The sequence below is a fragment of the Poecilia formosa genome, unplaced genomic scaffold, assembly GCF_000485575.1.
Source record: "Poecilia formosa unplaced genomic scaffold, Poecilia_formosa-5.1.2 Scaffold49, whole genome shotgun sequence".
In the NCBI taxonomy this organism is placed as follows: Eukaryota; Metazoa; Chordata; class Actinopteri; order Cyprinodontiformes; family Poeciliidae; genus Poecilia; species Poecilia formosa.
In genome coordinates, this window is record NW_006799988.1 from 53,254 (window position 1) to 66,657 (window position 13,404).

A 13,404-nucleotide genomic window follows, 5' to 3' on the forward strand; every position below is an offset into this window, starting at 1 on the left:
ATCACAGTGATGCTTAGCATGTTCATGAGCGCGAGGAGTGATTAGTCTCCTAATAATTTGCACTGCAATAAAAAGCAGAGGTCATCAAATGGTAAAGGAAAGCAACTTTTTAGCCAATCAGTGGTTTTGTTCAAAGCAATATAATCAAGTGTTATTCAGATAATCTATCTGTTCCAAAGAGCTGTTTTGGAAGAGTGACTTATTATATTTATTTTAACATTATTTCCTGGGGTAAAAAAAAATATCAGATAGTAACCACTGGGAGAAATAATTTTGACTAATTTGATTAGAAGAATCAAGTCATTCTACCACTAGAAGGTGACTGAACATATATTAATATATATGGAGGATATATTGATGATGGCAATTACAAAAAGCTCTTCGTGACATTCTTCAGTATTTCTTTGAAAGCTTTTCTCTTACAGCTTTTAGTTTTCCTGGCCAGTTGAAATTTGAATCTGGGAACGAGGTCGCACCCGAGCTGAACTCCTTCCGAGTTCAAAATAGGAAATTCTGCGTAATTTGTTAAATGTCGTGCTAAGTTACCATGCCAACTGCAAACAGCTAGAAGAAATGGTTACAAATTTCTCTGCGTTTTAATTATTCAAACTCTCACCCTCGTCACTCTATGGCTCATCTCCCTTTTGCTTCAATGGTGTGTGAAGATATGCTGCTATATTTCCTAGATTGTTGTGGAAATGTGACGTGTGTATTATCTTGAGGCTGATAAGTTGTGAGTCAGAGGCCAATAAACAACATTTCTAATCTACTCTTATACAAGGTTTTGAAAGCAGGTTTTTTTTTTTGTTTGTTTGGTTTTTTTTTAGAAATTAAGAACAAACTCCAAAGTAGATAAAACACTTTGCTTTTACTTAGCAAGCTGAGCACAGAACAGCTGAAAATGACATACAGGGTTTACTGTGAGAAATTGGCAAAGTAAATGTACCATCATATCAAGTGTCATACTCGTAAGTCTGCGACTCTGAAGGGACCCTTACTGCCCGAGATAAACTTTCTGACCGTGCGTTTGCCGTGATAACTGCTGCTAGAAGTGTGACCCACATAAAGAGAGAAGAAAAAAAGAAAGCTAGATTGACGAAAAGCAAATACCGACTTAAAAACATGAGACTAAACCAAGCTGTTTAAAACTTTGAAAACCATATTCAAAGCAAAAAAAAAAAAAAAAAGATCCATCAGTTACAGAGATTTTGTATAACTGGAGATTTTGCAGAACAGTTACATAGTGCAAGTACTGGTGGGCACTGTGAAAAGTGATTCAAATTCCTCCACAACACTGAATTGAAACAAGAGCAGAAAATGTGACTGGCATTTGCTGTACATAGAAAAGCTACATCATCACATACTCTGGAGATTCTGTCTGTTGTTCTGTCCTGGTAGAAATATAAAAAGCGAAACAACCTTTTGCTTCAAAACCAAACACAGAAATTAAATGTGCTTCTTGTTTTAACATTAACTTTCCATATAAGGCATGAGTCTGTTTTGTTATAAACATTTTTTTTGGTCTTTTACTCGGTTATCTAGAAAGCAATGTGCACTTGTCCACAATCTTGAATTAAATGGAGCATTATTTACAGCACTACATCCACAGATCCCCCTTGTTATCACGTCACGTGATTTCTTTCTGCCACTTTCAGGTTAAAAGAGTAAGAAAAGACAGCATATGCCAATGTTTTTTTCCACTCAGATTTGCCAATGTGTTCTTCTGCTTTTGGCACAGACACACCACCATGAACAGAACATCACTAACAGGCTTCTCGTTTGGATGATAATAGATATACGTTTTAAAATGCCAGATAAAATGGAAGATGTGGATTAAAAAGAAATACTCAAAGACATTAGCAGGGGTCAGGGTTATCAAATTTCAAACTGTTAAGCATAACATAACTTATTCACCACATGGATAATATAACCACTCTCCAGCCCCAACCCAATTGTTCTTTTTCCAACGAAAATAGTTATAAAAGGAAAATCCTCTTCTTTTGACACATTTTTCCAACTCCACTCTAAAGTTCTTCTTCCTAAGATCAAATCTCAAATCTTGGCAGAGATTACAGTATCTCTGCAGTTCAAAACAAACAAAAATAACAGACTTTTGAGAATAGATAAGATGCTTGACCCGGTCCGGTCAGAGAGTTCACCAAAAGCACGGCAGTAATAGCAAAAGTACTCCATCCGGTTGGTAAAGCAGAGTCTCTACAGAAGAAACAAGTTGCACCTACCAACCAATGAAAAAAGTGAAAGAAAAGAAAGGCCCAGCATAAGACTTTCGGAGTAGGTTAATCTTCTGTGTACCCAACATAGGATTGTCCATGAAGCAGCAACTCCCCTCTGGGTGCAGTAAAACTCCTGAACCAAGAGTGCTAATCTAGCTAGCTGCAAAGCTGGGCCAGGTCAGGTTCTGGAAAAGCATTGGGGAGCTTGGAGTTGAAGATCTGCAGAGAATCCTTGATTCGTGCCACCTCTCCTGCAGACAGCTTGAGGCGGTGCCGCAGCAGACAAGAAAACAGGTCAAGTGGCTGTGGCGCCGGTGGAGACAGACGGTTAATCCGATCTCTCATCTCCAGCAACATCAGAAAGGCAGCGTCCTGCGTGCCCTGTGTGTAGGGGTAGTCGAGTTGGAGAATCAGGTCCTTGATGCCTTCAGGATCAAAGTGCATGCTATATCCAAAGACTTTCAGAGTGTTGATCTTCATGTAGCCCAAGTTTGACGTCTGATCATCCAAATCCAAAGGTTCGTAAAAGAGAGTTTCGTTCACCGTCGGATCGTCCGTGACGATGCGGCTCCGTAGGTAGATGTGGACCGTTTCAAAAAAAGACTTCCACTTGTTCCCCAGTGACAGTGTCCAGTTGTAACACTGCGCATTGGGAGTGCTGTCCAGTCTAGTTCTCTCCCAGTCAGGGAATTCGGGCTGATTCACGGGCATGAACCAGCTCTCCGAGTGGCTGCCTCCAAAAGGATTTACATAAATGACAGGCACAGGTTCCAGTGTCGAATTTTTAGTTGAGCATATCTGGAAAGAAATACCCATTAGCATGTGGATGAGGTTGGATTTGTTCTTGTTGCTCTTGAGTGTAAGTAACATCCTTTTTCTCCAAGCAGGATTGAACCAGCTTCCCAAGCGGACGTCATTGCTGATGTAGATGGCGTGGACCTCAATTCTGCTGTCGAGTCGCTGAAGCAAGTACTTCACCTAGGACAGAACGAGAAGATAAGCAAGAGCGTACTTACACGAAAGAATGCATTTTCTGATATGACTCTGAAGTTGTATTTCTCTAAGGTTAACTGAAAATAATCACAAATATGGAAAATGTGAAGAAACCAAAAGTCACCATGAACTTTCAAAAACCTTCCTATAAACTGACCTTTTCTGATCTTGAAGACAGCAAAAATGATATTGGAGTAATTTTTGTAATCTAAGCAAATATAAATTAAAATAAAATAATTCGATCTACTTATTTTGTTCCCAGTGACCATGATGTCAAGGGATTTCACAGCATTAGTGATTCTGTCTTCATGGAAACGGTTTCAGAAACATCATAGTATAAAATCTGCCTTTGGAAATCTTACATATTCAATATTCAATGAAACTCATAATTTCTACATAGAGAAATTTTTTGACTTTTTTTCTAGAATGACAACACAACTGACAACTTGAATTAAACAAAATGGGTGACCCATATGGTCACAGTTTGAAGATAAACCCCTACCAATAGTTTGGTTAGATGCCCCTTTGGAAATTACACTGTAATTACATCTTTTTGTTACCAAGTTTCTTGCATATCTATGCCTGAGTCTTTGTATCTGCTCTTTTTGGTAAATATTTTAGATTTAACTTCCTAACAAGGACTTGCCTTTCAAACACACCCTGTACAATTTGAACACAGTCAGTCCTGAAGCTTGATCTTTGGATGCCCCATCGATTCCAAAAGGTGTCTTTGTGATTTTTACCCTTTTGGAGTATCTAATATGTCTAGGTTTCAACCAGATACATTGTGGTTTAAGGGGAAGTTGAAAACACCATGGAGGTGTTTTCAACCATGGAGGATTCCTGGAAAGTTATTCGAGACAATATCCCCTTAATTCCCCTTAAACCTTGTGGTTTAAGGGGAAGTTGAAAACACCATGGCTGTGTTCCTCCCTCTCTATAACTCCATCCACGTTGTGCACTGCAACAGTTCCCAGGCTTGTGAAACAGCACAACTTACACCACCAAGCTTGGCAGCTTGTACAGTGTATTTAGTTTGATAGCCTCACCATGCCTCTTCCAAACATGCTTCATGTTGTGGTAAGCATCGCTTAGTCTTTGCCTTGCATGGCAATATTTATTTTCTCCAGACACCATTTGGGTTTACCACGTGGGCAGCAAAAAGTTTAAGGCTAGCTTAAAGGTGTCCATTTTGAAGCAAGTGCCTTTTTCCTAGGTCACTATTTGCTCAGTCCATGTCTGCCAGTAGTTCAATATGAAGACGCAACCCTCAACTCAAAGGTTTGAACCTTGGTGGTTCCTGTGTTGTTCCTGAACATCCAAACCAAGGTCCTTTGTTCTAAGGGTGAAGGTTTAGGTCAGATGGTTGAAACCTGGATGCTATTGGACAATGACACTCAACACACATCCAAACTGGTTTCGGAATAAATCCCCTGGAATTGCATTACCAAAGCTCCACCCTGAACCATTTCAGATTTGTGGATTATGCTTAAAACCATGTCACTCTCAGGAAACAATGACAGACTAGTACATGTAGTATATCCAATGATTATGCCAGAAACATGTTGACGGATACACAGCATGTAATCTTGGTGCGTGGTTTGCTAAGGACATCTCAAATGTTAGCAGAGGATATGTTTAAAATGGAATCTTTTGTCTCACATTGCCTTGTTAATGGATTTGCATAAATGTGGAAATTAAAAGCTCCGAGAACCTCAGCATCTGGCATATCCAGGTCAAAATTCAGGTAATGGTCCAGCGAGGCCCCAACGCTCGGACGGCAGGAACCAAGATGGAGGATGTTGCCTTGGTGACAGGCTCCGCATCGGGTGGCATTGTCGGTGGCACACTGGGAGCAGGAGTTGGGAGAGGTGCCCACAACACAGGGGATTGCTCCTTGGCAGGTGGGCTGGTCCACAGGACATGTGCAGGTTTTAGCCTCCTCAGAGAACGTCCCCAGGACTCCATGCTCGTTGCAGTACAGCAGAGACTGAGCCGTGCCCAGCCAAAAGCCAACAGGCCTGTTGGGAAGGAGAAGGAAGACACATCAGTAAAAGCTTGTGTGAAAAGTCTGACAGTGCCGTCAGGAGACAGCTACCCTTTCAGTCACGTACCACTGTTCATATAAATGCAATAAGATTTTAAAATGCATCTCACAATAAAATTAACTTACCTCTGAAATTCTTGTTCCATTGTCCACACATAGAATGATATTCTCTGTAAATGATGCATTCTTGCACCAAGTAATTGCCTGCCAGACTAATTTACCCATCTAACCAACTTTCTGAATATTAGTAGATCCTTGTGTTTTGATGTTTGAGTCATTATTTAGTTCGGCTTTGTCCCTTGATCTTCTTGTTTACTCCCAGTGATGTCGACTATCAGTTGATCATTGTTTGGAGGAACTCTGTACATTTTGAACTTATTCTGTTAGTTACACATTACATTAAATGTGCCAAAATCTTCTCTGTGTTCAGGTGTTTTAATTACTAACAACAAAATATAAGTCGGGAACTAAGTTTGTCTGCAGGAGGACCGTTTCCTCCTGGTATAGAATGATTAACCTAACCCGACGTACCCCAGAGTAGAAAAGTTCAAATTGCAATCTCTGTTGTCATAATGTTAATTTTGAAATAAAAGATATGCTACTGAGCGTATGAACGGGAAAAATGCATTTGTACTCGCATTGTTAAGCCAGAACATTTGGAAACAACAATTTTTTTCTTTTCTTTTTTAATCATTCACAACTGCTATTTAAAAGTCTGCTTGATTTTCTAGTTAACTTCTTTTTGTTTGATCTTAAATTTGGTTTTCCTGAACCCAGTCATATTTTTGACTTGCTGTGCTTCCAGCTAGTTTTGCATCCTTTCTTTGCCTCACACCGGTCTCTAATTGGCAATTACTGGTTTTGTGTCGGGCATTACCTTGCTCCCCGTATTATCTGCTCAGTTTGCCTGGTTCTTCGCCAGATCAGTGTGTTCCAGTCCGTTATGCTTCCCTACTGTTTCTGCTTCCTTCCAGCTTGATCACATCCAATTTCCTGTTTTGAGACCTTTTTTCTGTTCTCTTTCTTTTTACAGCCTTCCATGTTTCGTCTTTATCCACAATGGAATTATTCCAAAATATAATTTGAAGAGGAAAACTTGAAGAAATCTTTATAGCAGGATAACATATCTCTTTATATTTACATATCTCTGCATTAAATGCCCCCCAACACCACAACTGAGTGTTGGGGGGCCTCAGTTGGGGTACTTAATGCTTGTGAATTAATGTGGTCCACATAAAAATGGGCTGTCATGGTGACAAGACAAACGACTAATGTGGACATTTTCTCCGTTCCCTGAAAAGTTAAATGGCAACATGTTCAACATTGTCACATTCTTAAATTAATGGCCTTAAAAGTCATTTTTTGCCAAAAGTGATTTTGACACAATAGAAATCTCACCTCTTTCTTTTTAAACAATGTTTTAGGCAAAAAAGAAAAGAAAAAAAAATACTTAGGCCATTATTTGGCTAATTAATGGAAACATGTCAGTTGATGGCATAAGAAATTTAGGCTAGTAGGGAAAAAAACAATTTCTTCTTCCTGGAGCTTTGGCACAGGGGGAAGAAGTCAAACAGGGCAAAAATCACAACTCAAACAAGTGGATGCCTTATAAAAAAAAATTGCCTACTGCTGGATGTTGGGTTGGATTGGATTTTAAGCAACATTCCTTTTCCAGACTGTTCAGCAACATCATGAAGTGACAAGAAAGGGAATGATTAAATCTTTGACACGCCAAATGTCTGTTAATTACGGTGAGCTCCTTCTTTGCATCCTGAGCTTAAACAAAGTCTCAAAGATATTAAATCTATGCATAAATGTTTGTGCCGCATGGGAAATATAGGCTTTCAGCACCTATATGCTGATTTTTATTTGTTAGAAAAACAGCATTGTTTTCTTTCTTTGTGTAGAAAGAAAATGAAAGAGAGAAAAAGTTAAAGATGATTTAAAAGATGAACATTAGGTCTCAGCTGTAACAAATTACACTGTAATCTTTTAGTGTGTTAGTTGACGGTGTAGCAGCTTACCTTTCTCGAGGCAGACTTATGCGGGCTTGCTTGGGGCAGCGTTTGCTCAGGGTGAAGAGCTTCCTCACTATCTTTTGGGCTTTTCCCAAGACCAGCACAGTGCTGGCCTCCAGCTGAGCATAGCGCTTCTGCAGGGGCAGGTCAGCTGACCAGAACTTGGCAACCGTGGACACATTTAAAAATCGGTCGGTGGGAAGCCGCTTCAGGAAGGCTTTGAATTCATCTGAAGGGAACACAAGAGAGACAGGAAGAGCGAAAAAAAAAAAAAAGAGACAACAGAAGGAAATTAGATGATCTCACGCAGTCTGTTTGAGCCCGTCAAAACTCTTTAGTCTTCGATTTCTCCACTGGTGGCATAAGCGTAAAAATGAACGAGGAGCTGGAAGAGCTGAATGTCTCATTAGAAAATACAAAAGCTGTTTTCGGCTAATAAATTGGATTTACAAGGCAAACACGAGCCCTTTAATGTGCGGGTGTTCTCGTTCGGCTAACTGTTAGAGTCTCATCACGGTCACTGTGATATCACTGCCAACACTGTCATTTAGAAAGCTTGATAAATGGCTGTCTGGTGTCACATGCAGATGGGCATTTCCATTTATGTCGTAAATCTTTCATTATCCCCAAACAATTTAGGAGTGCACCCATAATCACAAGCTGAATAGACCAATAAAGCTATACAGCAAAATAGCAAAAGGCCAGCCTCTGGCTTTGGGTGTCCCCTTCAAAATGGAAAACAGTCCTTTGACACAATTTACTGCTCACTCTGCAGCTGTCACAGCAGGTGTTAATCAAAAGCAAAACAAAATAAAGAAGCAGAAGTGTAACGCAGACGCTCCTATAAATTTGGCTGTTCAAGGACGACAGTAACGCTTCCATTTCACTGCTTTAGCAGAGACATTAATACCGCTCACAAATGAGATAGTTTTAAACGAAGTTAGCAGCAGTAGGTTACAACTTTTTATTATTATTATTATTTCAGAAAAATATAAAAATTTAAGATTTTTGACAAAACCTGAAATTTGTTAAAATATGCTTTTTCGTTTGTACATTTTGTTTGTACTGTACATTCATATTCATGTACACTTTTGAAATAAATGTTTAAGTAGCTAAAATTAGCTACTTTTTACATTTAGAATAATTTGGTAAGTAACTATATATTATAAATAGAAAATTACATAATAAGTGGGTAGTAGTTGCCTTTTACATTTTAACACCTGAATCTGTGGGACTAAAAAGGTTATATCTAAATAACCTGTAAATACAACCAGATTCTATTCTATTGCTTTTATAAGACTAGATTTTTACTGGTTTCAGGTTGTACTTCCTGAACCAATTGTTTATCTTGTTTGACCATTTGCAAAATAAATATTGCTTGTGGCATGTGAAAGAATAGCACTAAAATTACATAGGTAACATATCAAAACACAATTTTATCAACTTAAAAAGAGCTCTGTCTGCCTGGTTGAGGACTGTTATGCACTAAGGATGTTTTTGTCGCCTACCACTGCTGTTCTTGCCTTTTGTTTGGAAAGGCGGTGGGTGATGTTAAAGAGGATAGCTCTGATCCTGATAAGTGCGAGATAGAAGCAGACGGATTAGTCCCAGGGATCAAGGATTCATCCCCTGCTGTTTCATGATACTGTATGTTTAAATCTGTGTGAGTCCAGCTGAGAGGCCTCAGAGCACAGACACAGGCTGCCCTGTGTGTTTCCTGTATGCAGGGACTGACACACACAAAGTTTTCTCATTTGAGTCTGCTTGTTTAAAAACCCATTTGCTGCCACAGTTTATGATATAGGTATTATGGCTCATTGCCCAGGGTGTCATGATCTTGAAGATAAAAACATGTTAAATTGCACAAATAAAAAATGATCATTACTTTTAAAGTTTTAAAGTGTAATTTCCCTCCCGGTTGCTTGTCTGTATAACCAGTCAATGAGAGTTTTGTGCAGTATTGTGTGCATTTTAGCCACTATAAGAAAATTTCAGCAAGCGTCACTGGTGCCTAGTGAAGCAAAAGTTAGTATTTGATTCTCAGTGTTTGGTCTGAAGTGAAATTAAAAGGCTCTGTCAGTGTTTCAAGAGCCCAGACTGCATTTGATCCTTTTTACTTCAACGTTTGAAATAACTACAGTTGCCAAACTTGAATGAGATTATTTCACACGGCTGTAAGATCTTTTCTAAGATGGTCTGATGTTTATGAAACCTCCAAAAACAAACAAAAAAAGACCATTCCAAAAACTTTGTTGGTTGTAAGAAATATCTTAAAATAAGTGCAATAAGAGCAAAACCTACATCGGCCAAAACTGAACTGGACCAATCTTAAAAGACACATGAGATCATTTCAAACAGACACATGTTGCGATTTGAAAACACAGTAGGTTGTATAATAATATCTAAATAAAAAGTTGCTGAATTGGCTTTGTCTTGAAAATACGTGAGTGTATTTGGTTTTTCTCAAGGGCAGTGCGAGAGCATTTTAAGGGTCAAATTAAATATTTATTTGCAATAAAACAAAGATAGCTGGACTAAATTACACAGGAGCAATCGATGATATGAATTGCACATCAAGTTTAACACCAGGTGTTCTTACGTTTCATTATGAGGCACCGGATGCAGAGCATGCCAGTTATCAAGACTTCAAATGTTCTTTCATCCAGAGCCAGCTAAGTGAGACCTTCTCAGATTTCCTGGGTCTGCTGGGGAATCCTATTCCCAGGCGCTGCTTTTGGCATGGAGGAATCCGCAGCTGAGTCGACCCGCGCTGAGCCCGACTGACAAAACTCAAGCCTATTACAGTGCTCAGTGATCCCAGATGACACAATGGTCAGGTTCTTTCCATTCCTCTCTTTGTGCTCGTCTGCCTCCTTCCCTCTCTGTGATTGTTCTCTACTTGACAAGACGAGGTTGCCTCTCTCCTGAGTTGCCTCGCTCAGCTTGCTCGAGTTTGCTCACTTTTGCTTCCTGCCTTTTGTCTCTGGCTTCCTGATGTCTCTCTAGAACCATTTGTCAGCTCCTCGCTTGAGGTTAAAAGTGCATTTTCGACTTTCACATTGAGTAAATTAATGCTTTTGTTGCAGGCTACTATTTGTAGCTTTTAGTTCTTCACTTTCACAGTTGTCACCAAACATTAAAAAAACAATTACTTAAATATGCTGTAGACCATTTTTTTAAAATTATGTGTCAAAGCAAACTGCTATTAAAATAATGTATAAGTTATTGCTGCTCACTAATAGTCACAGTTTTTGACAAGGTCATAATGGATCTTAAAGAACATAGACAGCCATGGTTTAATTAAAGATTTTGTGTCTTGAAAATAAGCAATAATTCAAAACTTTGACCATAACCTTGAATGTGACATGCATAATTTGTACAATTCTACTGGAAAAACAAGCATATGTGGTGGAAGGATGTGGAAAAAAAACCAAACATGTAATAACTAGTGTGATTGTTTTTTTTTCCAAGGTCTGTTCACATTCGTTTCAGGAGTTTCTGTTTTCTTTGGGGGGAGTCTATCAGCACAACGCATTTTGACTGGGTAATGTTGAGTTGCTCTATCTTACTAAGGTTGTCTAAATCTATCAGCTTGTAGGTACATGCATTATTCACAGTTTTCTTTAGGAAATCCCATTGATTTTCTCACTAGACCACTCCAAAACTCTACCTGTCCTTTGCTGAAATCTACTTCTTGTTGGTTTGGATGTACACTTGAACTCACTGTGATGAAAAATAAAAACAACTAACCTCTGTTACACCATAACCCATATTTTCCCACAACGTTCTGTCATATAACCTTACTATCTTAGTAGTTCCAGACATTTGAAGACAACAGGAGATTTTTTTCACTCCTAAGACACAACCCTGGAAATTCCTGCAACTTCTTCAGTGCTTTGTCTTGCTTTCTAAAAACATCTAGTTTTTGTCAGAGCTTCCCTAATCAATGCTGAAATGACTTTTACAGGACTCAAATCATTTGAAACATCCAAAAGTCCTTCAATTTTAATGGAGTGTGTACATCTTTGAGTGAAATTTGGTGCTCTATGTGAGTTATCATTTATTTAGATTTCTGAAAACATTAACTGTAGATGAAATAATGAATCTCAAGACACCTAAACAAAATTATGCAAAAAGCACATCAACTTTTCCCAGGATGTACAGAAATTAGTCACTGCAGTGAAAACATCTGAAAAGTAAAGTGGATCCTTTGTGGATATCAAACTGACATACATTCATTTTCAGACATATTGTACAGATTGCACTAGTACATTTTGTTCTTAGAACCAATGACAAAACTGTCCAACTACAAAATATTGTGTTGTATTTGACTCGTTTACCCAAGAATCTGATCAAAATTTCTTCTAAAAATAAGTTCAAAACAGGGGGTCTAACCCTCCTACTAGCAAGGCTCATGTAACGAATTGACCAGTATGTTGGTGCTGTTTCATAAAGGTTCATCAGTCTTTTCTTCCCTCAGACACATATAGCGTGATCCATGTTGCATTTCTGCTATTCGCTCATTTTTCATTCTTTCAATCACTCATGAACTCAAAGGGAATTTACCTTCATTCTTCAACCATCCAACAGCCCCCTCTCTATTTTATGTTTTAATTTTCACTTTTTCCCCCCCTTCTACATCCTCTAGTTCAACTCTCACTTTCCATTTAACACATCTTTAGTAATCATTTCCAGTGTCATTAGGCTGGAGGAATTTGTCTGTCTATTTTCCACCCTTTTCTTGACGTTTATGACTATGTTCAAAATTTATGGTCAATTTTACCCACTCAAAATCTATCAGATAAAGAGCCAGAGGTGTTATTTTCCCTAATGGGTGACAACCCGGCCTTGAAATCTTAATATCGGTGCTGAGTAAATGATTCATGCCATTTTCAAGCGGAGATGGCAGCTAAGTGACTGGCTGGCAGAAGTCTAGTGGTTGCCTTGACATTCTCTAAAAAATAAAAAATAAAAAAAAAAGCAGTAGACTGAACAGACCGTAATGGGATTTTAGGATCCCCAACAGCCAAATAAACAACTAAGTTTCCTAGTTACACTGATTAGAATTATACACTAAATTGAATAGTTCATTGTCATCTTGAAATATATAAGTCAATGCCCAGAACCATACTTGTTTAGAGTACATCAGGAGGCACCACCACAATGTCCAAACTATTCATGACACTTTAGAATTGAAAACATCGGTTGGCAATATCTCACATAGCTAGAACAGTTAAGTTGTGGTTAGAGATAAAACTACAATGGTGCGTAAATGTAAAAGTAAGACTTGCCACAACATGTCAAAGTTCTGAGATCATTTTAAATTGCAAATTCAAAATGATAATTCATACTTTAAAAAGAAAAAAAACTAGTACAAATGCCATTGGATGACCTATGAATTTGATTTGTTTCATGTTTTATTGTTGAATGTAGACTTGAAAGAGATATTGGACAAATATTTATGATGGATTATTGTTGTACCGCTATTTTAAGAATTTATTCAGTGCACTTCATCTTACTTCTGTCAAATTATTGTGCATTTCAAGGCCATTGGAAAATGGGTGGCTTTAAGCAACACCTTTCATGCAACGAGAACTGAACTGTTCATAATTTGAGTTCAAATCAAGCCTCAGAGTTTTTTGGACATGTCAAAAAAAGTCTATGGTATAAGTGTGACTGCTTGGAGATGACAAATATATGGCACATAATATGCTCTTCAATTTAAAAAAGTACTTAAATTCAACAAAGATACTAGACTGATAATAATGTTACTGAAACCCATGTTACACTCTTTCTACAATGATCAATAATCACTCACATCAGCATGCTAAATGCTTAAAGTGGTTAAAATTGCTGTAATCACTAAATAGCTACTGGACCCTTTGATGGTACATGTGGGCTGTTTCTAAAGCATTAAATGTTTAAATGTTTATGAAATATTAAAAGAAACAAAAAGAAGCAACAGTAGCACACATATCAAAATGGACAATTTTTACAACAGAGACAAATCAAAAATGACTCAAACTTCAGACATGAGACAGGACTTGTTGCTTTACCAAGTGTCATGTCTTCATATTTAGACCCGAGTTCTGATAAAAAAAATAAAGTTAAA

The 13,404-nt window shown here is 38.1% G+C and overlaps 1 protein-coding gene across 1 annotated transcript in view; it reads right to left on the minus strand.

Moving 5' to 3' along the window:
• Positions 1 to 848: 848 nt before the first annotated feature.
• LOC103138416 (BMP/retinoic acid-inducible neural-specific protein 3-like) overlaps positions 849 to 13,404 on the minus strand; it is an 82,324-nt gene continuing 69,768 nt past the window's right edge. The window contains exons 4-6 of the mRNA XM_016671743.1: positions 7,299 to 7,521; positions 4,942 to 5,248; positions 849 to 3,212 (exon numbers count right to left, since the gene is read on the minus strand). Of these exons, the coding sequence (XP_016527229.1) occupies positions 2,391 to 3,212; positions 4,942 to 5,248; positions 7,299 to 7,521 (1,352 nt within the window). The 3' untranslated portion in view covers positions 849 to 2,390. The remainder of the gene's footprint in view (positions 3,213 to 4,941; positions 5,249 to 7,298; positions 7,522 to 13,404) is intronic.